This window comes from Cheilinus undulatus, linkage group 18 (genome assembly GCF_018320785.1).
Source record: "Cheilinus undulatus linkage group 18, ASM1832078v1, whole genome shotgun sequence".
Classification (NCBI taxonomy): domain Eukaryota; kingdom Metazoa; phylum Chordata; class Actinopteri; order Labriformes; family Labridae; genus Cheilinus; species Cheilinus undulatus.
This window is the reverse complement of record NC_054882.1, coordinates 15,056,076-15,083,776: the sequence shown is the minus strand read 5'-3', so window position 1 is coordinate 15,083,776 and position 27,701 is coordinate 15,056,076. Positions and strand designations below refer to the sequence as shown.

Sequence of the window (27,701 nt, the reverse complement as noted above, 5' to 3'; positions counted from 1 at the left end):
ATTTGGTCATTTTCATCATTTAAATGGGCACACCTTCTCTTGATTTGTCATAGCAACATTTTGAAAGTATAGCTTTAACGTGAAAGACAGTTACTTTACATTTTTAAATGACTGAAGCCAATTACAGGCTCTTTAAACTCTCCTAACGCTACAAACTAACTGAGATCCGGTCTTTATTGACCTTTAAGTCTTAGCCATAGGCTATTACTACTGCAGTCGGACGTTATATAATTTTGGCCCACCTAGAGCCAAAATAATAAAATCATATTAACAGGTGGTAAAATCCAATTGTTTCCTATTTCTGTAACTGTCTTCTCCACAACAGCGCCCCCTGGTGTCTGTAGGAGATATCAAACCGGCCAACATTGTACCACAGCAGTTTGAAGATGGCGGAGGGTGAATTGAACGTGGACAGCCTCATCTCTCGGCTTCTAGAAGGTGAAGTATTTTAAATCGACCTCTAATGATACACATGGTTGTCTTATTATGTTCTCGAAGCTTGGGCTAAGATTTTGTCTGTGAGTAGCTCGGTTTGCTCACTGAACGTAGCGGGAATTGCGTTAGCTTGTGGGGCTAACTGCAGCCAATAGTAACGATGCATTTTCCCGGCTAGCTCTGGCTAACGTTACCGTTAGCTGGCCGTGTTTATAAACAGTCAGCGGTGAACGCCTACATTTCTCTGCTTTTGGAGGGATACTTTAGCCGTGTTACTCCTCTTAAGTAATTTTAAGGGCGCTGTGGTTTTTGCTTGAGTGTTGGATTGAACTTCCTTCCTGGGGTTTTGTCGTATTCTGGCTCATTTATTTTTTACATTATGTACGGCGGGTACAGTGTGTATCGAGCAGGAGGGTTGGGACGTTTGTCCTGGGCTTTATGTGGCATGGCTGTAACGGTTCTAACTGATACATACGTAGAAACAATGACAGCTAAACAATGGTACAAATATGTATTTTAACTTCATTTATTAAAGTTTGTATTAATATATGTAAACGGTGGTATGAGTAGTAATTATAACGTTAACTATTGTCAAATCATTGTTGTTGACTGTGCCTAAATGGCAAAGGGGCTACCTGTACATGTTTAAGGATAACCTTTTAATCTTTCAGTACAGGTTCTTGGGTGATATAGCTCGATATTTGTGATGTATTGTGTATAATTGTTGACTCAGGTGTGTTCAGTTGATCATTTCAGGTTCTTTTGATCCTGTGTATTTACTCGAATCACACACATTTATTGATTCCTCAATATTAGGGGTCAACCGATGTTGGTTTTTAGGGCTGATACCAATTATTAGTAGTCCACAAGACTGATAACCAATATTTAATAGCGATATATATTTTTATTGTGGCATACAAAATGTACTTAATCGGGCAATGGTAAAAGTGCATGATCAAAAAATGATCAAGTTGAAATATTTCAGTCCTTAAAACAGACTTTAAAGTGTAAGGAATAATGATGAATGGAGAAAAGACTTCAGCTGATGTGGATCTGTTGGTCCAGCCTCAAACTCCGCAAACTTATTTGTTTGTATGGTCAATAGATAAGCTGGTTTAGGCAGATATTTATATCCAAAATATAAGTTGAAGATATCAGCAGGAATTTTTCATTTCTGTCAGATAATTCACTTAGGACTTCTCACAAGATTCATGGAAGGTGATTGGAGGAATGTTCGCTCAATAGACAGGCGCTGGTGTAATTAATGAACAGTGGAGCTTGTTGGTGGATAAATCTCATGCCGAGGGCGGTCAGAAGAAGTGCAAAAACATCTTCTCAGTCAAGAGCAGCTTTCAGTGTGGCTCTTTGCGCTTGTTTTATTATTAAGAAATGTGGCCCAGTTCTGATAAAACTGCCACTATATTACAGCTACACCTGAGCTAATCGCTACACCACCCGTAACTATTGCAAACTCATGCCGAAGCATGCCAGAAGAAGAGCAAAAACATCCTTTCAAGCAGAAAAAAAACTTCCAGTGTGGCTCTTTGCTTTCATTTAATAAAGAAATTTGGTCCAGCTCTGATAAACAGACACTGTATTATAGCTACACCCAGTCATAAATTTGTTGTCATGCACTTAAAACATTTTGAAAATAAAAAAGACACCCAAAAGTTCCTGTCAGAGGCTTTAAATGCTTATCTATTACTATTGGTACAAGTAAATGATGAAACCATTTAGAAAGGCATTCAGAATGACAATATTTGAGAAGTTAGTTTGTTGTTGTGTACTGTCTACAAAATTTTTCATACCTCTAGTTTGAAGTATGAATTCATGTGTCACTTGATTCACATTTTTGCCTCCATACTTAGTAAATAAAAGTGTTATGGTGTGTGAGGAACAGACTCTGTGCTGGCAGGAAAAGAGATGTGAAAGAGTCGTGTTATGTTGGTGATCCACCTGAACAAGAGACGGCAAGGACTTCTCTGTTCCCTTGTGAGATATCATTTGAGTCAGAGCAGACCACAAAGGCAGAATCAGCTGTCCTTGGCACACTTTCCACTAGTATCTGTGAAGGGATGATGCACTATGCCTATACAGAAATATGAAGATTCCTCCTCTTTATTTTCATTTCACTGCTAAGTGGTGAAACACATTGGAAACTAATAGGTTTGAATGTGACTCTGATTTCTCTTAGGTAGAAAGTGCATTAATCCTTCACACTTTTTGTTATTAATCTTAAACTGCAGTGACTAGTTGATTGTGTTGATAAACACAAGTACTTCCATTAGTGGTCAGCTGTGTTGTTATCTTCCCGGTGCCAGATGGCGATTATGTCATTTTTTGTTCTCGCAACTCAAGTCATAATACATGACTAATTGATTTGAATGTTTTTGTTCCATTACAACTTTAACACTTAGTTGCTCAGCTCTTTTGTTGTGTGAAGTTACTCAACAGCCTGAGGCTAGAATCAAAAATGTGAAATAATTTAGGAAAGTCGTAAATGGCCATTTAAATGTTTCCATCTTTTGAAGGCAAGATTTCTGCAGTACTGCTATGAAAATGCAACCTGAAACCAACGTCAGGCTTTCAGAGCTGTTTTTAAATTTCAATAATCAGGGTGTTCGTCTCCTTGCATAGATCTTGGGTCTGATTGTTTGGATGAAAGTAGAATTTGACTGCCTCCAAAATTCAGTCGGTTGCACTGATTGTGAAAATTGTGTCTGTAATATAGCTGACCATGGAAACTGATTTTTTTCTTGTAACTTTTTTTTTTCGTGTAATCTCACACTGCAAGCATTTTCTCTCAATCTTGGCCATGAAAACAAATCAGAGTTTGTCCAACAGGTCTCTTTTTCCCCACAGTAAGAAAACCTGTTCTCTGAATCAGCAGCAGGGCCAACTGGGGAGTGGCTGACATGAGCCCTGAACATTTCAAAATAAGCCTTCAAACACAAACCAACCAGCAGATTGTCAACTTGATCGCTTCTCTCCCTCTGCTCTTCTCTGTTCAGCCTCTCCCTCTGTCTTTCCCTCGCTCTCTCTCTTTTCAACACATGTTGCACTCACAGCACACACCACCACAGCAGAAGGGGAGAGGAGATGTCAAAATATTCAGATCCTGGCTTGAAAACACCAACTCAGTGTCCTGTAGGGGTGACACCCTCCAAGTCAAGTACAGCGAGTGAGTGCTGGGAGTTACAAACAAAGCTGTGATGCAGAGAAATAAGATGTTTTCCAGTTGAGAAACATGTGGACACAAATGCACTGAGAGGTGCAGGATTTTTGGTGCTTCTAGTATCTCTGCTCCACCTTCTGTCACAGCCTATACCCCACTAACTGTTGATTCACTGATACGTTTCAATAAACCCTTTAGCATAACATTAAAATACCTATGTTAACATTAGTGTCTGATGCAGACAGATAGAGAGCAGAGGAAGGAAAAAATGAAGTTTCCCAATCCCTAAAAGTTGTTGTTTATTTTCATATCGCTTCGGTAATCATATATTTCACAGTGAGGACAGTATTTATGATCGGAAATTATACAGTGCAGACTGGAACAAGAAAGTCCTGGTAATTATTACTGTTCTAAAATAAGTCTAGGTCAGTGGTTCTCAAACTGTGTGGCCAGGCACACTGATGCACCTTGATGCGAGACTAGGTGTGCTGGGGGAATTTCTACAACCATGTGATGTTAGTGCAACTATACAACAACATTACCTACTTTTTTCTGTTTTCTTATTGACAGACAAATATATTTTTGTGTTACCTTGACATGTTTCAACTGCTAAGTTCCTACAGTCTTCCTCAGAAGAGTTTTGCAGGTTTGTGAAGACGCTATGAACTTACTTGGATTATAACTTTACTTACTGTAACATGGTTTAAAGAGGCTGTTTTGTAATGATATGAATATGGTGTGCCTTGAGATTTTGGCTTGATCTTAGGTGTGCCTTGGGCAAAAAAAAAAAAAAAAAAGAATGATAGCCACTAGTCAAGATAATTACAGTTTTGTGATCATGGAAATCATTTGAAAGTTGCCACTGGTTAGCTCTGACTCAGTTGTTATTTCAGTTTAACACAATGAGGTAAAAAAAAAAAAAAAAAAAAAAAAAAACATTATCATGCTGCAAATGTCTTATTTTCAAGTTTGTTTACACTACCAGCCAGGGTGCACTGACTCCACCGTCACTTTTTGGATTAATCCAGAGAAGTTTTTCTTGACCACAGCAGTACTGTCTTCTAAATGATAAGAAAAATGAACTGTAAATCAATAATGCATTGCAGCATTGATGTTTAGACCCACTTTTAAAGTATATAATGATGTTTTAGATCGGACAAAACCTGTTTTAAACACATGCATTAAAACTCTGGTGCTGATTTTCTAAAACCAGTTAATTGGAAAGGCCTTGGGCCTTCATTTTACATCCTAACACCATGTTATAGCTGACTGTAAATTCTGCTGAATGAGAACATTCTTGAGCAAAATCCAAGAGTCAATGATTTTGCTTACTCATTGGAATTAAAACCTGACGGGACACTTTGTGAGTTTCTTTACACTCATGTACAGTCACAAAATCCCACTCAAAAATGACTTTATGGTCTCTGGTTGCAAATCCTTGTCATTGCTTCATCTTAGCCTTTGCCCCTCAATGTTCTTAAGTATATAATCTCTTTCAAAAAAAGTGCAAGCCTATAGAAAGTGCAAACAGTGAAAGGTTCAGTGCTAAAGCCTAGCGGCTAAGCATCCGAGCTTAACTCTCTCAGCGCTGATGAGGCTTGGCCTTTGAGTGAAGAGCCTGCTTCTGCAATTTCATGCTTCACACCAGATGAAGCAGTGCACACACACAGTAGATGGATGATAAGGGAAACTGATGGTGTAAAGCAGCTCTTCATTAAGGTTGGTGCAGCCTTAGAATAGTTTCTGGCACTCAGAATCCCCATCTGTGAGGATCCATATTCATCCGGTTCATGCAGTTCTCCGAGGTTTGGTTGGATTACATGGCTGATGACACTGGCAGTGAGGGAGTGCAGAGAGTGAGAAGCATGCATGCCATCACAAATGTATGTATTAAGTTTCAGGAGTTTCTCATCAACACCTCTTTCAATCCATTTTGGTAATCTCCTTGTTCAGTCATTCTCTGATTTGCAATAAGAACATGAAGGCCAAAAAGAAAACTGTTTAAAACATTTGCTTCCAGACAAAAATGCATTCGTTTCACTCGGCTCAGCTGTTTTTTTATTGGGATCTTATGTGGGCGTCTAGCTTAAAGGCAATACCAAAATGGTTAGTTATTACATAATGCCGCAGTCATGGATGTGTTCATCTCTTTTGTCTCCATCAGCAAAGCTTCATCTCCACACAGGGCTTTATCTCCTTTTTGTTATGCCAAACTTAAACCTAAATAAAAGTCACTTTACAGTGGAAGTGTGGGCCAATACCATTACTACACGTATTTATATATCATGAATCAAAAAATTGACGCTGTTACATAAATACTAAGAGTCCTTGAGATGTTTCAGTACTTCCCCGTTATACTGAGCCTGACACCTGAACTTGCATTTGAGATAATACTGGATATAAATCTGATATGCAAAGAGCAACAGTGTACTCTTTTTAACACCTTTATCCTGCATAGATGAAATGCTTTTTTGTCATGGTTTCTTGGAGGTTCATTTTGTCAGAATGCACAATATTGGACTTTTGATGATGTTGATACTGATGTATAATAGAGCTGAAAGATTTGGGAAACTAATCTAATTGCCATTTTTTTTACCCAATATTGCAATTACAATTTAATATGTGATTATTTCTTGAGTTCATCATCTCATGTATTTTCTACAAAGACTAGCTATAATTCATTTTATACTGTAACCAACACATTAGATTAAACTAGGGCTTAACAATTTTGAGAAAATATCTAATTGTGATGATTTCAACTCATTTTGCAAATTGGATATGAACTGTTGTATTAAACAGAATCATCATTTTTATGCAATTCTCATATTTAACAAAAAAAAAACATACAAAAAGGAAGAAAATAGAATTTTTTTTTTGCCTATTCTGAAAATATGCCACTAGAATGATTGCATGAGAAGTAATGCCTAACGTGTCCGCTGCAAAAAAAAAAAGAAAGGCTTAAAATGGTGTTTTGACACAGATTTCAGGTTAAAGAAATCTTGCACCTTCTGTGATTTGAAAATTACAGCAGGCCATATTGCAATTAAATCTAATTTGCGATGAATTGCCCAGCCCTTTCTGTCTAAAGCTCCACAGACTTAATGCAAGGTGAAGCATGGGGTGGGCAATGTGTTTTGAATATTTAATCATTATTTCTGTTTTTAAATCAAATATTTAATTCATCTGTTATCTTATTTTGATGCTGTGTTTTTTCCATTATTATTATTAGCAGTACCTGGTTTAAATGCAGCATTACTCCCAGACGATGACTGTTGGCGACTGAAAGCTGTCTGCTATCAACTAATTAATAACAAAAGAAGAAGCAAACTTCCTTTTTTCTATTAGTTAGAAAATTACATTATTGTTAAGTAAAATAGATTGTTTCTTAATTTAAAATTTGCATGAAGAAATGCTGAATCTGTTAGCCTGTTAAAGAGAACTTCCCATTTGTGTAAGCATCAAGCTAACAAACTCAGATGGACATTGTGAAGAACCTTTAGGCATGTTTGTGTCAAAAATTGAGGCTGCATTAAGGTGTAGATGTGACAAGTAAGCTGCCTGGGGGCATCATTGGGTGTGAAGGCGGATTGACATAACCCAGGTTGTGCTCTGGATGTCCTTGCATATTACCAGGGACATGGGAAAATAATCTGTTGAAAAAATAACAAAGTCACCACCTTTAGTGTGGCATACAGGATGGATATGGCAAGTAAGCATGGCCAAGGGTACCGTCCAGGTGGGTAGTAGGGTTACCATGAGCCCCCCAGAAATGCTGTAGATGTTCCAGGGGCCCAAAATATGCCAGTGGTATGCAGGCATAACACCAGGGGTGAAAAAGCCTGGACAACAGAAATGCTGTTGAACTTGACCTTTGATGCTGAGCGACAGACACGTGTGTTGACATATGTCAAGCATGACTCAGGCCGCTCTACCCCCTCGCTCCAGCCAGATGTTGGAACATAAGGTCCAGTGGTGAATCCATAGCTCCCTACATGCCTAAAACGTATGCACATGACTGTGTATCCTTATCCATCTCTTAGAATCCGAATTTTCTTGTAAGTGGCTTTCTCCGAAACGCACACCCCACTGCTGATACGTACAGCCAGTATATGGGCTTTAGATATCAGCAGAATTTTCATATCTACTGACACCTCTCTAAGCTCTTATCTGCCAACAATACAAATTGAGCTGATATAATTGTGCATCCCAAGTCACAATAAATGTTTGACCTTTTTATTATCAACTTTGACAATCAACTAATTGGAAATAGCATCACTGAATAAATCTAGGAGTATGAAATGGGAGAGACTGGGAGGAACAAGCCCACAGGCTTGGATGGTTTTTGATCACAGCAAAACAAAACAGTACTTTAACTCAGTCTTTGCAACCCAGCAACATTATGTATGTATGAGGCAAGATATTGGATGAACAAGAAAATATTTTTTTATTGTGTATTCACTTAACGGACTAAATAAGAACCAACAGGGAGAAGCAGGTTCCTGTTAGTTTATAACGCCATCCAAACTTGCACAAAAATCCACTAGCATGCAAACTGCAGGAAAACTTCCTGCAATGAGGGACAGTATGATAGAGCAAGTCAGGACATTTTAGGAGTAGATAGTATACCTTAAAATGAAAATTTTAGGGTTGTGTGAAAGAGCTTTTAAGTATGTCTGCTACATGTGCTTAAGGTGTTTAGTACTGAAGCAGGTCATTAGCCAGCTTTGCTTACCCTAGTGTGAAGGAATTGAGCTGTTTGTGGAGCCTTAGTAGTTTTAGCTACTGCTGAAGGGCTTCTCTCCACCTCATGTGTACTAATCTGGCTAATACATGCTGTCTTGGAAGTATTTACTCTGATGTCAAAGTGCAGTAATAAAAGATGGATTTAATGACCACTGAATATAACTGATATTACTGTCTATGGGGGGAGTTTTACAGTGGTTATTATTAAAGCGCAAAATCATTTTATTCCTAGTTAGAGTTATGATAATATCAGAAATGTAAGCTTTAATACTATACTTATAAAAATGAAATGATCTGGCTTGTGATATTGTCTAAATTATGACTGAAGATGGGAGTTTTTTTTAAAGTTTCTTTTCTTTTTGATACAACAGATCATTTAAAAATGGAGATTGTATTGTTTTCAAACCTGCCAAAAAGTATGAAAGATATAGTTCTTTCTTTTAAACCAGGCCCTTTTATTTTGTAAATCATTTCTCTCTCCAGGCAGTTCAGAGCTTAAACCAGCCTCAGATATCAGATATACAAAACACAGACTTCAAAAACTAGACGGAACTTAGAACTTCCCCGAAGAAGCCACAGAGTAGTATCATAGCAAAGAAGCATTTTTACGTATAATCCCACTTTTCATTCATCTAACTCTTCTTAACCGCTGACTGTTTGCACCAAATGCAATTCAAACTCATCTTTTCAACGTTTAAGAAAAAATAAATCTGTACCAAGAGCTGTGGCAAAATGTCATAAAGTAGGCTTAAGCCAACAGTGCAACCACACAGCCAGTAGACCGGCACTGCTGCTGAAGATGCAAACGTCTCACAGCCTAAGCAGTGGGCTTCTTAAGCACGGCTGATAGCAAGCAGCTATAAGCTACAAAATCATTACACCCACACTTCATCAGTTTTGTGATTGCTTTGTAAATCTGCTCTAAGTGTTTACTTTGTCCCTAAGGTAAAAAGCAATTGTATCATGACCTCATTCGGATGAAGTTGACAGTCTTGGGGAGGGTTTGTTGGTGCTGCTGTGTTAGGGTTGACAGTGATGATGATAGCTGGTGATAGTGCTGACGGTGTCCTTTCTCTCCTCTCTAGTGCGGGGATGTCGCCCAGGGAAGATCGTCCAGATGACAGAGGCAGAGGTGCGGGGCCTCTGCATCAAATCCAGGGAGATCTTCCTCAGCCAGCCCATCTTATTGGAGCTTGAGGCCCCTCTGAAGATCTGTGGTCAGTGTTGCACATTACTGCTTCTACTTTAGGCCTTCCTGCTTTGTCTTTAATTTGACATTTCCTCTAAAGTATGTTTGAACTGCATCAGAATGGGTGAGCCTCATCATTAAGTCAGTGTTGCTCTCTCAAATATGTTTGTATTAAAGTAAAAATCATATAGGGTACAGCACAAATATACACAGTGTATGAGTAGTTTACACAGAGCAAGAACAGTCAACAGTGGAGCAAAGCAGTGCAAACTCCACAGCATTTGAAATGCTAACCACTATCACTATCTCTAGCTGGGTGCTGCACATCTCTGCACACTCCCACGTGCTTTATCTCGTCCCTGCAGTGTAGCGCTGAAACTGCAAACAGCTCTGAGCTGTCTATTATATGTGCCAGTCCTTGAAAACAGAGTAAACAAGCTCCTATATACACTCAGTCCGACACATAATCATTTGTTACTGTCCCCATTCCACTTTCCTCCCACACAAGCTTACTTTGAGATCGTTATATAGCAGGTCTATTGCTGTATCAACATCAGATGACACAATTTGTACATTAATTTGCATGAGCTGATATTTGATAAAGGCTAATTGATACTGTTTTGTCATGCTGCATGTTATCAAATGGTTTTATCCATATACCTGACATGACATTGATCCGGATAACGCGCTTTTAAAAGCCTCAAATGCCCCTTGACCCTATAGACCTTAGCCTTACCCCAGCACATGACTGAAATATGCATGAGTTAGAGGTGGTGGTATCCATCACCATGTAAGGTTTCTTTGTCTCAGTGTCTTTGTTTTGTTGCTCAACATATAACCCCAGACTGATTAGCTGTCTTTAACCCCACAGCTGTGACGGCAGCTCTCAAAGCACCAGGATCGACTATAAAGACCAAACAGTGGATGCCTTTCATTATTTACAAAGGCAACATGGATCAGGTTCTTACTCTCTCTCTCTCACATGTTAACCTTAATGCCGCCTACATCACTTCGCCTGAACTGGCAGCTTTGACGCCGTTTGGCTTCAACATTGATTCAAACAGGATACTTTAAAATTGGATTTTCAGACTCGTCGTCGTTTGCGGTAATGGTAATCAAATCCTCATTGTGCAAATGTGTTAGAGAGTCATTTTGTTACTAAAATAACAGCAGCACCCTGCAATCACAATCCTCTGCAAAATTACCAGGCGGCTGTGCTTCATCCATAATAGGAGCTTACTAATTTAAAACAAAATGTGATTGATTTGTTAGCCTGGAGGATTAGCTGAAAACAGACCACAAACATGCACGCTTGTTTACTTTTGTATGTCTGAGTCTAAACAGAACGCCTAAAATTACTCTCTAAGTGCACAGAATGGAGAGGATAAAAACAAAGTGATAAAACTGCATTGCATAGAAGAAAATCCAAAACCTTTTGTTTACATTTTGCAGTGATGTTATATTTGGTTTCTGAGTCATTGCACAGTATCTATTTCTTCTTCTGTTTGACGTCTGATGATTAGGTGTTATTTGGGCCCATAAGGTGATATTCTCACATTTTGCTATTAATCATACAGTTTTTGTGTCTATAAAAGCAGTTAAACTTCTTTTTTTTTCCCTTTTAGCATTTTTGCACAGTTCTTGAGCCCATCTGTCTGCCCCAGCTGTTCAGTGTGTTAAGTTTATTTTGAACAACAAACTTAAATGCATGTAGAAGACCCTATACAACTGTGTTTGTCTTCATACCAAAATATGCTCAGAGCTGCTTTTTACACACACTCACACAGCTGTTAAGTTTTTATGTGTACTTTGAACCAGCTGATTATTTCGATAAGGCATGAGCTTAGCTTTATTCTAACTTTATTACTCAGATAATTGACCAATAATGAGATTACCATCAAGGCTGGGCAGTACTGTCATATCCTGGGGTATTTAAAAATAGCAGTGGAATCCCTTTAATTACGTCATGAAAAAATCTGTTATATAATGTGCTCATGTTTATAATAAATGCTGTTAAATGCTGTCTGTCAACAGCAGCATCACTCTGTTTGAAGATGCCATAAAAATGATGACAGAACTCCTGTAAATTATGCCGGCCTAAAGGTCTCTCTGAATCCGTTATTGTTGAATCTCAAAAAAAACATCACAAGCTAAAACCTTGCACACCCAGTCCAATGCATTTTATTTGTATTCACTGCAAAGATTCATAGAATGAAAAATGGTTTCATACTGCCAAGAGAAAAAAAGAGTAAGGATGATTCTGTGGCTCTTTCACTCCTTTAAAAGCAGACAGGGTCCATCCATCCTGTCTGAGATGTTCATATGGCACGAACTTGCGCGTCATAGTGCCGTGTCAAGTTGAAGGGATGGAGAGTGACTTTTTAATTCAGTGTCTGTTATATGGCTGTGAATACAAATCTTGGCCTTTCGCTGTTACTCTATTTTCCTTGGTTGATATCCATATAGTACATGGGCGAATCACGGTGTTAAAAGTGAGGTTTCAGTGCAAGGGCGATAAAGAGAGAGCAGGTGTTGGCAAGCAAGCGAGTGAGAAGGGGGCTACAGCCAGTGTTCTGATAAATCAATCACCCAATGTGTACTGCATGTTTAAGTATCACATTAGATACTGTAGGGAAGAATTTCTGAGAACTCAATTGATGACCCCCCAAAAAATCTCAAGAAACCCAACCATGGGTCCTAGTATTGTAAAGGACTGATTGAAACACATGCTCTCTGGGGTTGTGGGCTCTTTGGTCCAACCTGTTTCCTGTATGATGTAGTCTGTAATCATGTGAGAGTAATACTTTATATGGTGGGAACATTTTAAGGTTGAACAGTATTAAAACTGGATACCATCCAATCCCTAACCAGCAGTTTTATGTGGTTACTAATCAGGTGTCACATACTTTTACAGCCCATTCACTTAAGCATACCTAAACCATCACCCCAGCCAGGACCTTACCTTTATTCTTTTCCTCCTCAGTTTTCATTGCCAAACAATGCACACCAAGGCAGTCAGCTGAGGACGCCACTCGTCCTCCAGATTTATTTTTCCTCTGAAGTCACGTTTGATCACACAAGCTTCTGTGAGATTTCGTGTCTGTGGACTCACCACTGTGAAGTCACTGGGGTCTCATGGTTTGGCTGAATCACCTAGTTTATGTATTTAGAGAATTAGAATGTTAACAATTGGCTGAAACTGTCCTTCTCTCTGTAGTCCACCATCTTTTGAGAACTGTTTAACCGTAGTCTTCTGTTGGCCTTTGCTTTCAGTGCACTGAGTAATGACAGCTTGGTAAATAGAGATCCATAAGATGCACTGCTTTGTCTTTTAATTGGAGAGTTTTGTTGGAGATCAGTCCTTTTTGTATGGTTGTGTTAGAAAAATACTCAGCTCAGGTAGACTGCTTTTTTCCCCAGTTCTCTTTGTTTTTTCTCTCTTTTTTGAATCCTTAAATCTCTTTACTGCTATTGTCAGACTGTTTTGACATTGCAGAAGAAATGCTGAGTAAATAATTCACCATCATCCTAAAAATTCTTTGTGGTAAAGCAGGCAGGTGGGCTACCCTGTAGAGAGCCAGTCTTGGTAAAGCTCACAAAAGCATTCAGTCATGCAGCAACTCTCAGTCTGGAGTGCAGGGTCTTCATAGTAAAACTCACCAGGGGGAACCTTCTTGAAGTAGAAATTTTCACAACGACAACCAGTTAAAATGGAGCAGCTCTGGCATTTTAGTTCGAAAACTCAAGACGGTAGACATCTCAGGTATGGGAAAGAGAAATAATTATATAGAACAAACAGGGACAGTGGCAGAAAAGCTTAGCAAGAGATTCGTGACAGGGGATTATTTATGATTCATTTTATCCAGGTTTTATTACAGAGACATCTCAGCAAAGTTAGGCCTGCTGTTGCAAAGTTCACCTCCCTCCTACTGTCTCCACAGAGATTGCAGTTCATGTTGCCACGTCTGTGTGTCTACACTTTAATCCAAATGTGGTTTTATTCTTGTATTTCTTTTTTCTGACCACACTGACTCACAAATGAACACGGCTAATTTTCTACTGTATCTGGTCCAGCTGTTTTCTGGTAAAAGGTTTAAGCTATTGTGCGTACTTACTGTTTAGTAACTTGTTTTGGTTTCAGCCTGCCAAGATTTAAAAGAATCTTTGGCTCGCTGAAATGAGTAATTTGATGTTTCAGTCTGGTATTCATAGCTTTAAGACATCTTTAGGGCTGTATCTGGCAAAAGCATGATACAAGCGATGTAGACTTGCAGTGCTTTATTAGAGTCCAACCTGTTTATTGGTATACCAACTAGAGAAGATTCAAGTTTTATTGGCTGCTTCCTATTTCCAGTTTTATCCTCATCTGACCTTGTGAGACTGATTTTTTTTTCATTAAAAACAGCTATTGACAGCCAAATGATCTTCTGCACCTCATCTTTGTCAGATTTTCGATTCTTTGTTCATAATAAAAATTGGCTGTTAACTAGATTTTTACACAAAAAACTAAAGAAGTGCACCAGGTCACACGACTTTTTTTTGTAAATTCTAACTCAAACTAATCTCTGCCAGAATATCATGTGTCAGATACTTGCGGTTTATCTTTATTTTCTCTCATATTTTATTTCAAGAATATGAACTACTCCCTTCGGGTAGGCGCTATAGAGCCTGTAAATATAAAAGCAATCGTTTCAAACTTTCTTTCATTCCTATCTCAACCACACTGCTCAACAAAAACCAGCCTGCAGTCCTTAATGTTCCCTAGTTTTGTGTATCCATAAGTGCTATACCTTCCTGGCACCTGCTTGCATGAGAGCACTCTTTGTGGTAGGTTGTCTGCCTGGTAATGTGTAATATCCTTTTTTTGCATGTATATTCAGTGCTTTTCTTGCAGTGTGGAAGTTGGAATTGTCAGTATTTATTGTATGAACTCTTACGATGTTGGATGCTCTCAGGTACTTTATATAATATTACAGACTGTGTATTTTATTCTTAATCTTGATGTTTGCACATCAGTGTATGTTTTGAGCTGCGTACATTGCACTACTACCCAAGGCAAATTTCCCCTCTGGGACAATAAGCTATATCTTATCTTATCTTACCTTGGTAGAAGCTACGGCGTCACATGGTTTGTAGCTCTGATTGGCCGGTAAAGATGTGACAGACAGAATGTTCATCCAGTAACCCTCCAGGTTTTTTCAAATGCTCTGCACTTTTCCAAAACGTTGTCTATGAGAGGTTTACCAGTTGGATGTATGAAACAAATCCATCTGGTGTGTCAGGTTACGAGCTTGGGGCGTCAAAGGAAAATGCAGTTTTACTCACAGGCATACACTATAAGTGAAGAGGAAAAGGGAAACCTCAGATTTATCTTGAAATGTTTAAAGAATTTAATTCCCTGCTAAAGAGTACCTAGCTTGTGTATGCAGCTATCTGTACAGCTCTGTCTGCACTGCACACTCCGTGGCTGTTTTACCACTGTGTGCACGCCATGATATGGCATGAATTGGCTCGTGTGAATATGTCTGTTATCAGCAAAATAAATCAGGAATGTTGGAAAGGACTGGCCATTCACCTGCCATGACTGATAAGACCCACAGTGGGCCAATTTCAATCCTCAACTGGTCTATGGGCTCAACTTTTATGCCAGCTTTACTGTAAAATATTGATTTATAGTAAATGTGGGTATGATTGAATACATTAAATGCACTACTTTCAGCTCTGTCTGCAGGGAGAGATGAAAATGACTCAAAATCTGAGGACAGACTGCCGGTGTTACTGATTAGACAAGACCGAAAAGGAATGCTGTGGGGAAATTCAAGAAGGCAGTCAAAGTCAAAGAATCTCCTTCCATAACTGTAGTTTTTGCCTTGATAACAGCACACATATTGGACGCGTTACTGAGAGGGAACGACATATTTGAGTGAAGCGTATGAAGCAGCTTCTTTAAATGTGCAAAACTCACCCTGATTGTAACTAGTCACTTCATATAAACATGATCAGCCTCTTTGCTGCGATTTTCACTGAATATATCCTTTCCTTACATTAGCTCACCCTGACTACACAGAAACCTTACCAGAGAGTTTGTAGAAAAGGGTCCATATTTTGTGTGAATGTTCAGCCCCAGCTGAGTACTCAAATTGATTAATTACTCAAGAAATTTAAAGTTAGTGGCAGCCCTGGTGACCTGGTTGATACTTTGACTTCTGTCTAAACTCAGATGGCAAGCTGTGACTGCGTGTCAAGGGCAAAGAAAGGAATGCTGGTGAAGCCTAAGCCAAGTGGCATAGCACAACACGAACATCAGCTATAATACAGACATTCAGAGCTGTTTCCTTAGTCATTCATTTGCAAAGAAGTGGTGTATTTGCCTGCCATCCTGGGACTCAAAATAAGTACAAAACTTTAAAAAGATTTTAAGAAGGTTTGGTGTACATTTGCGGTCTGGGTTTTGGTGTCTGCAAATACTGTTGGGCACAACAAAATAGAATAAATCGTGCCAAATGTTCTCATGATACAAATCTTTAATTCTTGTTGGTCATGATAATGTATGGGCGGACAGCTGCACAGCGGAAAAGGCCTTTTATTTCCTTTTAATTGATGTTTGTTGCCAGTTTGTATTGGAGCATTTCCATAGAAAGTTTGAATTGGCCATCTGATTTGGTCACCAAAAAGCTTGCTGTTGTCTCCCTGGCCTCGCTGCCGTGGCTCTCTGCAGTCATGTGTGTCTGGAGCACTTAGCCCAAATTAGAGCAGCTCTTTAAGTTGGTGCAAGAGGATAAAAAAGGAAGCAGGTCTTGGCTAGGTGATGAAGTGAAGCTCCCCCTGCTGAGATCCTGTGCTTTGGTTAGAACAGCCACATGGCTGCTTGACTGATGTCAGAAAGAGACAAGTCTGACCCCAATCCTGTGAGAAATTAGAACTAAAGTTAGTTTGTGTGGATATGTGTATGTGCCTCCGTTTTTTTTCCATGATTAACCTGGATTGCCAGCATTCTCTCCCTTGGCAGCACGTCTCCCAGGGGCCCTGGCATTGATCCGTGGCAGTGATAATGGCATTTTGCATATATCCCTGGGCTCACTGCTGTCACAGTCATATAGCCACACCAACGTTCATGTCTGGCTGCATTCTGAAAATATAAAGGTTATTCAGAGAGACAGGAGGTAGTGTTTATGTGTTTATGTTAGTGTTTGGATAAAGAAAAAACAACAAATATTTTCTTTCAGATTAACTTCCTCTCTTGCCGTGATGGTGTTTTTAGCACCTTATTGGCAGGAATTATTCTCTCCCCTTTTGCTCCACTTACTTAAACTCTTATTTTCTGTATCTCACATTTTTTGTTGATGTTCAGGTTAATCTTGGGACTCAACTTAAGATAAAGAGTCAAATTAAGAACTTCTTCCTCTTTTTCAGGTGATATCCATGGCCAGTACACAGATCTGCTGAGGCTGTTTGAGTATGGAGGCTTCCCTCCTGAGGCAAACTATCTCTTTCTTGGTGACTACGTGGACAGAGGGAAACAGTCTCTGGAAACCATCTGCCTCCTGTTGGCCTACAAGATCAAATATCCAGAGAACTTCTTCCTGCTCAGGGGAAACCACGAGTGTGCTTCCATTAACCGTATCTACGGCTTCTACGATGAGTGTGAGTAGATATTACCTCACATCATCACACAAATACACACTAGTGCTTAGATCAGACCCAAAATTTGGCCCATCCTATTAACTGAGTATGCATGTACAATTAAAGTTTTGAACAAAAAGTCAGTTGCTTTAATGATAGAAATCTGTACAGATGAGATTGTAATTATAGAATGCAAACAGAAGCATTTATTACAGACATGGCTCAATATTGTTATGATAAAAAGAGCTGTGAGCAGACACTGAGCATGCAGTCAACAGATGACTTCACTGGTAAACCGAGTTGTCTTAGTTTAGTTAGAACAGATGATCAGTTAAAGTATTCGCTTCATTTTCACTACACCTGTGCTGCATTCTGTCTTCCTTGCTCATCCTCCACTGCGCTATTTCACAGCTTTTCTCCCAGATTATTTCCAAACAAGGGTCGACCGATATTGTTGTTTTTTTAAGGGCTAATATCCATACTGATTTTTAGTAATGCATCGCATGTCACCAATAACCGATATCAGAACAAGAATGCCCATACCAAATCTACTTAATGTGGGAAAAGTAAAACTGCATGTTAAAGAAAACTAAGGAAAATAAACAATGGCAGAGGACAACACTGCAGCAGCAGGAAACAGGAAGTGATGCCATACACTACTTGTGTCGATGTAGATTGGCTCATAGTTATGTATGGCATCAAGCCAGTCAGATGGTGTTGTCAGGACATTAGATAAAAAGAAAACCAGTGGGAAAGACATACCAAGCAGTGGAGCCAAAGGTGGCTAAATGCCAGATACTGGCATCAGCAATCGATCGACCCTTAGTCAAAAACATAGATTAAAAAAAACAGTGGTATAATGTTAAGTGAACAAACTACTCTCAGTGTAGTTTTTAAAGCCCTTCCTCATTCAAGAAAGATAACCAGCAGACCTGGGGCCTCATTTATGAAACATTGCGTAGGATCCATACTGAAAGTGTACGTGCACCCAAAAGCTGAAAATGGCATGCGCCCAAAAACCAATCTAGTTTATAAAACCGTGCGTGTGCACACTTCCAAGCACTTTTCCCTTTATAAATCACAGTCCACCTGGAGGATTGCGCAGGTGGATTCATCTCACTTTCCGCCCTCTACACACCCACATTTTACCATGAATGGTCAATGCAAAGTACCTCAGGAATGATTATGCATATAAATAAGCCTGCTGATTAATACGCATGGCAGAGACGACAAGGAAAAGGAATTTCACACAGACCAAAATAAAGATGCTTGTGGGTGAGGTGGAGGCCAGAAAAATTATTTTATTTGGTGGTCACAGTAGTGGCATCAGTAATAAAAGAAAAACAAGCGAGTGGCAGCACATCATCACCGCTGTAAATACTGTGAGTGCCACAGAGTGATCTGCAGTCTGTTCCCTACACTGCTGTGCGTCAGGATGAATGAGACATGTGTTGACCCAGGCCACCGTCCCACTAAATTTGTCAAAACCATGTTTGAGGTACAAATAATATGTACATTATTTGTATGCACATTTTTGTCGGTTCACGTAGGCAAATTCATTTTCACTCGGAGCCCTTATAGCAACGTGAGTGCAATCAATTGCGCTGATTACATTTGGGAAACCGGACATTGCTGCAAATTGCATTTTGTTGGCCTGTTCACCCACAGTATGAGGAACCCTGATATATCGACTGGTCATGTTTATAATGCCATCCAAAATGGCTGGCATTAGTGTGCTGAGGGATGGCTGCGATATCCCAGACCTAAGGACAGAATTTAATTGTATTATATCATACCCAAAAGGGGCTTTAGACAGAAAATGTGAAATTATATATTGTTCATCATATCAAACGCATACCTGTTGGCTAATTCCCGCTGGAAAGAGCCGGTTGCCAGAAACCCCAGAGTGGTCAGAGTGTATATGCACTGGGATGGCGCGGTTCCGGTGGGTAGTTCTGTCTAACACTGGGCCCAGTTCAGCACACAGATCCAAGAGCACTGCTCTAGGGAATCTTAATCAGTCATCATCATGGGCCAGGAAATCTTCACGGTCCCTAAAGTCTCTCTTCTTTCTGATCCTACCATTTGCATGATCTTCCAGCAGTGCCAGCGCATCCATTGTGCAGCATTACGCATGAGTGTCACCGCACTATTTAAATGCTTACTCAGCAATTAGACTGATTGTTGCACCTTGGCTGACAGTCAGTGGTCATAGAACTGTCTACCTTTAGAATGTTGAAGCACTGTCTTGTCTTAATTTTTTGTTCTTGTGGCAAACAGAAACTGAAATAGTTAGAGACCAGATTCTGGATGCGTAGCTGTTCTGTTGTGCTTCATGTAGAGAAGCTATAATCCTCTAATTAGGCTGCCTGGGTTTAACTCCCGTCTGTATCTTCTGTCCTGTATGTCATCCCCCTCTCTCTCTCCACTTTCATTCTCTAAACACTGCTGTATCAAATGAAAAAACTGAAAGAAAAAAAAACAAAAAAAAAACAAAAAGGAGAAAAGTTATCTACAGAAGAGTTCATCTACACATCCCTCACAGATGTTGGGTAATTCAAAGACAGCCGCAGTAAAAGAGAAATAAGTCTGCACAGTCACTCAATGCCTCAAAAAGTTTATTTCATTCAAATATAGCCAAAACAGACAAATATGAAGTAAAAGACCTAGCAAAGCTGGATACTGAGTATTTAAAAGACCTAGCAGAAATTGTGCTTACTGAAAATGATCTTCTTTATATTACTAGTGTAAAGCTGCTTGTGTCGACAGGTCTCTGAAGATCCTGTGGACTTTTTATCTCATTTCTTTTAATACTTCAATGGCTGCCATGAAACTGCAACGCTAACCATGAGGCATGGTGTGGACAAGAACAGCTTCCTGGACATTTTTGTAAAACACCAAGTCAAAGCTCTTCCACCACACTGACAGATGTTCTTTTCTACATGATCAATCTTTTTAAAGCCTTCCCATCATTCAGTTCAGCGGCATTAGAAGAATCTGCACAAAACAGATTATAACAAACAAGCAGATGAACTAGAGCTCAGATTCAAAGAAAGAGGCTTCAAGGAATGTTGGATTGAAGATTTAACAAAGTGACACATGACAAGTGTAATCAAACAAAAAAACCTCCTGAATAGGGTGGTCCTGATTGTTTTCTAAATATACCGCTCTGGGGAAGACTTTAAGACCCCACCAGGAAACATGAGTGTAGTTTAAGCTCTGATTCACTCCTAAAAAATTAGTTCAAGGGCTTAAGACAGAGGCTTGTGACATTATGATGTAGGTCTGGCAGTATAGCCTAAATATCCTATCAAAGTATTTTTCTTGCCATTTACCGTAGCTGTATTGTATCACAGTATTAGAAGCTGTGATGGTATTGACATGTCTGAGCATTAGATTAAAGAAAAAGGATTTTAAAAGTCTGTGTTTAATTTTTTTTTCACTGCACTAAAAATAACAACTACAGATTTTTATTGGGAAGAACTTGACAGAAGTAGCCAGTTTATCATTTATTAAGCTTAGCTTTGGCTGATGTACCAGCGAGTTTACGCAGCTAAGAGTTTTAAGCCGCTTTTCTGACCTGGTTTAACACCACACCACACAGCGTGGATCTTTTACTCATCATGGACTTAAAACAAGAGAGTCATGAGTTTAAACACACCTTTAAACAGTTGTTAAGATGCTAAAAGAGGAATTGCTGGTCTGAAAAGCAAACACACTCTATGTAACTTTTATACAGCCACCAAACAAGGAGAGCAAAGATCAGACTCTTCACCTGTTTATTTTGCTTAATTACAACAGCACCTGTGGGTGACGTCCGGTTAGTTAGCAAGCTGCTTGTAATGTTAGAGCAAAACCAACTGATGACTCAGACTGAACTTATGTCTGTCAATGCCATGATGCATTTAATCCAGTGATGGCAGTGTTGCAAAAATCCATTACATGGCAGAAATTTAAACCACGACAGTATTGATACCAGCTTACCACCAACCACTAGTTCAGTCTCAAACCAGTTAGGAAAACTTCCTTCCCAGATCTTCCACACGTGAACAAACAGCATGCAATTTCCCCTTGTGATGCACCACACACAGCCACCTATTAACCAGTACAACAATGGTAATCAGAGCATCATGTCTTTCTCTACCAAAATGTCTGATTAATTCCCATGTAGTGGAGCATATGTCGGAAAAGCCCAGAGCACTCAAAACCAGGATTGCAGGACACGAATGCTGCATTAGTTTGATGGAAGTGCAATTAAAGAAGTCTATCACCTAGATTTTTCCTTGGATCACGTCTGAAAACCTTTGAGAAGACGAGGAGGTTTAAACTCCCTCCTACTCCACAGAGAAAGTTTTTTTTATGTATTCACTCTCCAGACTGCCACACCTCAGGGCCTCAATCAGGACTATGATATTAAACATTTTTATAATCTTAAAATATTTATTTTCCAATGAAAGTGCGTTTTTATTAGATATTCTTGTTTAAAATCTGAGCACACATCCATATATAAATAATACAAAATAAATATAAAATCTGTAAGACATCTAAGTGCTCAAATTAACTGAAACATCAGACTTGATTTCTCATGTTTGCTTTTATCTTTGTTGTAATGCTCTACAGTTAAGACTGGTCTGTAATTAATGATAATTATGTTGTTGGTGTTTTTCCAAACATTTGTTTTACACTTTGAGGAGTTTGTGCATGCTTTACCATAATAGCAGTATGTTTCATTAGGGGTGTAGGGGTATTTGTATTTGTTGATGTACACATTCACCAAAACACAGAAACAAAGAGGAAAAGTTGCATACAGGAGCAGCTAGGAAGAAGACACAGCAGCCCTATGAGGCCCACTGACTTCTTATCTCTCTCCCCAACTTCTCAGTGCAGTTTTTCAGACTCCTCTGGGTGGGTAAACAGAGGGGGTCAAAGGTGTTACTTATGCTAATGTACTTTCAAGGCTACGTGTGGATAAACAATGGTGTAAGATCCTAGCTGCGGTTTTCTATTTCAAGCCTCATCACAGCATCTCTAAATCAGTCTGCGGTCTTTTACCGGCTCACACAATTGATGATTTCGCAATAATCCCTACACCCACTGTTCACTGTCAATGACGTGACCACACACGAAATAAACCAAAAATATGATACATTATTCCAGGATGCATGCATTTTATTTCGCCATGTTCTCATTTTAGAAATTCAAACCAGGAGATGTTATTTTTGAATGTGTAGTACACTGAAGAGTACCAACTATGACAGGAAGCTTCAAACAACAACATGGAACAAACTGGAACTGTCACTACCTCCAGGTCAATAAATGAGAGAAACATTTTTGAACTTTGACTTCTGTGACCTGTTATGCCCTTAAAATATTCTTACATCAACAAATCCGTTTCCAAAGAAGTTGGTTCGTTGTGTAAAATGTAAATACAAACAGAAGTCAATGATTGTCAAATCTCATGAACCCATATTTATTCACAATAAAACATAAACAACATATCAGATGTTGAAACTGAGACATTTTACCATTTCATCCAAAAATATGAGCTCATTCTGAATTTGATAGTAGCAACATCTCAAAAAAGTAGGGACAGGGCTTTACCACTGTGTAGCATCCCCTCTTCTTTTAACAACAGTCTGGGAAGTGAGGAGACCAGTTGCTTGAGTTTTGTGAGAGGAATGTGTCCCATTCTTGTCTGATGTAGGACTCTAGCTGTTCAACAGTCCTGGGTCAACAGCTGTCCACACCATAGGCACTAATACCACCCCATACATCAGAGATGCAGGCTTTAGAGCTGTATACTGAGTTGCAGTATGCAGTTTTTCACAGATTTGTGAACCCCTGCCAATCTTCACTTGTAAGACACTTTGCCTCTCTAAAATACTTCTTTTATACCCAGTCACAATACTAACCTGCTGCCAAATAATAACATATTAGTACCACTTACTTTTCCAGCCTTTTGTTGCCCCAGCGTGATTTAATAAACTTTTTTGTGGCATTGTGTAACTGTGTAGTCTCGTCTCTCTGTTTCTACCCCTCATACATCCTAGAACAGTCCAGAAGCTCTCATGTTGTTTGATTCTAATAATGTCTTTTTCTATTTTGAACCAGGCAAGCGAAGGTTCAACATAAAGTTGTGGAAGACCTTCACCGACTGCTTTAACTGCCTTCCCATCGCTGCTATCATTGATGAGAAGATCTTCTGCTGCCATGGAGGTGAGGCAACTGTAGCACATATTTTCTGACTTTGTTCCAAAAATAAACTTTTATTACTTTTGTAAATGTTTGAAAATATCTGTGGCAGCTACCAGAAAAGTAACTTGTTGGTTTTCTTTAGGGCTATCGCCTGATTTGCAGTCAATGGAGCAGATTCGCCGGATCATGAGGCCAACAGACGTGCCTGATACAGGTAGTGTGTGTAAAGTTAGCTCATACTTCACACAGAGCATGTTCCCCTCCGGAATCTTTGAATGACTTCACCTGTCACTGAGAGATCAACTATTACATCATTAACTCTTCTGTTACATCAGCAGACTCAGTCAGATTTATAGCTAATTCCTTTCCTTGTTTCCTTCTGTTCTTTATTCCTCTTTTCCCTCAGGTCTGCTCTGTGACCTCTTGTGGTCAGACCCAGATAAGGACGTTCAAGGTTGGGGGGAGAATGACCGTGGGGTCTCCTTCACCTTCGGGGCAGATGTGGTCAGCAAGTTCCTAAACCGCCACGACCTGGACCTCATCTGCCGAGCCCACCAGGTAATTATGAAGGTGGAGAGCCTGGATAGGAAGGTTGAACGGCAAGGTCATTGCAATCAGAAGGATCCTGTACCCGGTCTTTTTCTTTTAAATGCTTGACTGTGCAGTTTAAAAGCACTGACCTCCTTTAGTGAAGAGAAGAGACTGAATCCAGAATCAGAAAGTCTAACTTTTCTGATTTATTAAAATGTTTAATATCTAGGACAGGAGTTTTTTTGTCAAAGCTATTTCAGCTCTGCGTTGGACATTGTGTATTGATTCAGGTGTAGGTGGTTTTGTGCTCTCCACCACGATAGCAAAGGATTCTGAGACTAGCTGGAGAGGTTTCTTGGTTTTCGATTGCTGTAGGCGGAGGAATAATGTCATGTGTCTTCTCACAGGTTGTGGAGGATGGATACGAGTTCTTTGCCAAACGCCAACTGGTCACACTTTTCTCTGCTCCAAACTACTGCGGGGAGTTCGACAACGCAGGCGGCATGATGAGTGTCGATGAATCCCTCATGTGCTCCTTCCAGGTACTGAAAACAAAGGGAAAGAATTACACTGAATGCCTTTGGATCTGATGTCTTCATATATTAGAAAATGCTAAACTGTGTCTCTCCTCTTGCCTTCTGTTTCAAAGATCCTAAAGCCCTCAGAGAAGAAGGCAAAATACCAGTATGGTGGCGTAAATTCTGGCCGGCCCGTCACTCCACCCCGTACCACCCAGGCCCCAAAGAAGAGGTGAACGTGCAGCTTTCCCTCTCCTCCCTCCACTCCCCTTCTTACCCTGTCTGTCCCTGGTCGGCCATCATGGCGACCCCTGTAACTCCCCTGTAAAGCGAAGATACAGGGCCTATCTAACGCCCAAATCTTTCTCCCCTCTTTCACCCAGCCCTTCCCCAACTCCACTGACAGCTCTTTTCTTAATGTGTATGTGTACATAAATTTGCTGTGACCAATCTGTTTTATTTTTTTGCCTGTTTGTTGGAATTTTTGATATTATTAACTGATGATTTGTCGCTCTACTTCCAACGTCATTAGAGGTTTTTAAAGGTTCTGTGTCGTGTATGAAAAGACCTTCTCTGTTTGGAGGGAACAAGTAAGTGTGATTCTGTTCCAGTTGAAGAAAAACAGAGTGAAGATTGAACTTTTTTTGCCTTGACCTCTCAAAAAGTAGAGAGAATTTGTCCAATGTATTCTAATGAGACTGAGGTTTCCGTGCTGTGCTAAAAATCTGTAGATGCAAATAACTTTCCTCATATTCTGGTTCAACAGCTAAAATGCAGCATGTGCGGTGAACCTTTGGTTGTGAAGCACTTTTTCTCTATATTTAACCATTCAGAAAAGTGCACCTCTCCATGAGTAGCAAAGAATGTGAAGAGACCGGCGTGAATGAAGAGTAGAGGCTAAATCAGAAGCTGCTGGCAGTGAAACTAAATGCCCTCTGGGTATCAATCCCCTCCCCTCTGTTATTCCTCCCTGTGCCTCGACTCCACACCCACACAAACACACGCCGCTCCTCAAACAGGGCTGCTATTGACTTTTTTCCTGGGTCTATTTATTATTAGTTCTCATCAGGAGAATTTCAGGCATATAATCTCGATTTGTAGTGACGACTGCAGAGAGATTTCTTTCATTTGTGCCCATGGAGAGCTCTCTCTATGCATAGGCATCGAAAATGCAGATTTGCTGCATTCATGGTGTATTTAAAGTGCTTATAAATTAGCCATGTCGTAGTATTTGGGTGAGAAGAACAAAGAAAAGACCATATTTCTGTCTAATACTTTTAAAATAAACCCTAATAATCTAACTAAAACCAGAGGACTGGGTGGCAGGACGAGGCTGAGAAACTATGAGATAGTGACGCCACCTGGTGTATAACTGCAGCAAAGCAGAATTCAAAGCAGAGAGCTCGAGACAAGCCTACCCCGATCACTGACAGTACAAAATGTTCTGTCATCTACCACAAGGAGGAGCTTCAGTTTGACTGTTCGGCTCACCAGCGATTAGTCTGGTTGAAAATTTAAACAAGACGCAGTTGACCCTTTGTGGAAAACAGTTGCCTCTTTTCTTTATTCTTCTTTTCTGCTCTTTGTGGTATTATGTTTTCTGTTGTATTTCTTTGTTCTCTATTCACATTGTTTACTTTTTATTCACTTAATTTATTTCCTAATAACAATAAGATTAAGAAGAAGAAAACAATGAGGTGTTACCAAAAGCTGTTTTGCAATTTGTACAAGTTTGTTGGAAAGTCTATCAATTCAATAAAATGGATGGAAACCAAAGTTGTGCCTCCTTGTTTTTCTTGCATAAAATGCTGTTGAGTCAACAAAGTTGGAACACTGCAAAGTAACTGCTCCCTTTACACTCATCATGAATCCTATTATTCCTCGTCTGCAGGCCTGAAGGAGAAGAAATAAGTTGCACAGATGAGGGCGGAATTACTACCCCCCCATGAAAATGTGTTTTATTTAAAGTATTTTCTGTTAAACAGAGCAAGAAATTCTTAACACAGTGTTTCCAAAAATCCTGGTTTTATTTGGGATGCTAACATTATTTTACTTTGCATATTAAAAAAAAAATCAGATAAAAAATTACCATAGTCTAAGCTATCAGCCAGCCCTGATTCTAACCCCCAGTTTCCAACACGTACCTGAATGCCAATCTGCTCTGCTTTAATGGAAATACACAGCAGGTCTGTTTTTGGCGCTGGCTATTACCAATCCACGTCAATTTACATAGAGAAGATCAATCCAAACAGCTGGAAAGACATTCAACGTATCTTGCCACCATTGCCGAGGAAAAGTTCACTTTTGAGGTAAAAAGCCGCAGAATTTTACAGGAAACCACAGATTTCACAGAAATCATGGCGGAAGCAATAAAAACATAAATCATGTTGAAATTAATGGCAAATCAGTACCAAAAAGGCAAAACATGCCACTGACAAACTGTTCCTATGTGAACTCTCAGTTCTCTGTGATCTCTGCACTCTTGTCTCATGTTGATCAGGGCTTCGCTGAGCAGCACTCTAGACACGCTTTCAGTGTGCAAGGACGTCCGCCTTTAGTTGGTGCTAAACCGTGCTGCTGCGGAGTGTTACCCTGCCGCTGTTTGTGGAAACTATGGTAATAGTTGTGTCTCCTTTTTGCTGGATTACAGCCTGTGGTCGTTTGTTGTTGTTTTAGTTTCTGACTTGTCTCCTGAGGAAGCCCAAGCCCATTCTTCTTTAGCCAATCTGTCAAGCTTCTCCAGATTTAATGGTCTTCTGGCATGGACCTTGGTCTTCAGTTCAGCCAGCACATTTTCAAAGGGATTCAAGTCAGAACTTTGGTCAGGCCAGTCACTAAGGTTCACTTCAGTCTTCTGGAGCTAGATCTTCACCAGGACCCACAGATGTTTTGGGTTGTTGTTGGAAGCATCTGAAGCATCCCCACGGCATAATCCTCCCACCGCCTTGTTTCACTGTGGGGACGGTGTTCTTTGGGTTATACTCCTCTGCTTTCTCCGAACATCACCAATGTCTCTATGGCCAAAGAGCTCTAGTTTGGTCTTATCTGACCAAAGGATGCGCTTCCAGTATGCGTAATTGTTCTCCAGGTCGTCCCTAGCAGACTTCAGTCTGGCTTGAAGGTGTCTTTTCTGCAGAAGTGGACTTTTTATTGGTCCATTGCAGGGCTCTAGTAATGGTCTTCCTTGAGACTACAATTCCAGACGTAGCTAAGTCCTTCACTAGTGTCTTGGCAGTTGTTCTGGGGTCTTTAGACACATCTCTCACTAGTTTTCTTTCTACGGTCTTTGAAA

At 39.8% G+C, this 27,701-nt stretch overlaps 1 protein-coding gene across 1 annotated transcript; it reads left to right on the top strand.

Annotated features, from left to right (window-relative positions):
• The first annotated feature begins 357 nt into the window (after positions 1–357).
• LOC121526213 (serine/threonine-protein phosphatase PP1-beta catalytic subunit-like) lies at positions 358–26,185 on the top strand. Its single transcript, XM_041812668.1, has 8 exons — positions 358–438; positions 9,439–9,570; positions 16,956–17,186; positions 23,277–23,381; positions 23,503–23,574; positions 23,767–23,918; positions 24,299–24,433; positions 24,541–26,185. Exons 1-8 carry the CDS (start codon positions 387–389, stop codon positions 24,643–24,645), a joined length of 984 nt encoding a protein of 327 aa, XP_041668602.1. The 5' UTR covers positions 358–386; the 3' UTR covers positions 24,646–26,185.
• Positions 26,186–27,701: the final 1,516 nt, after the last annotated feature.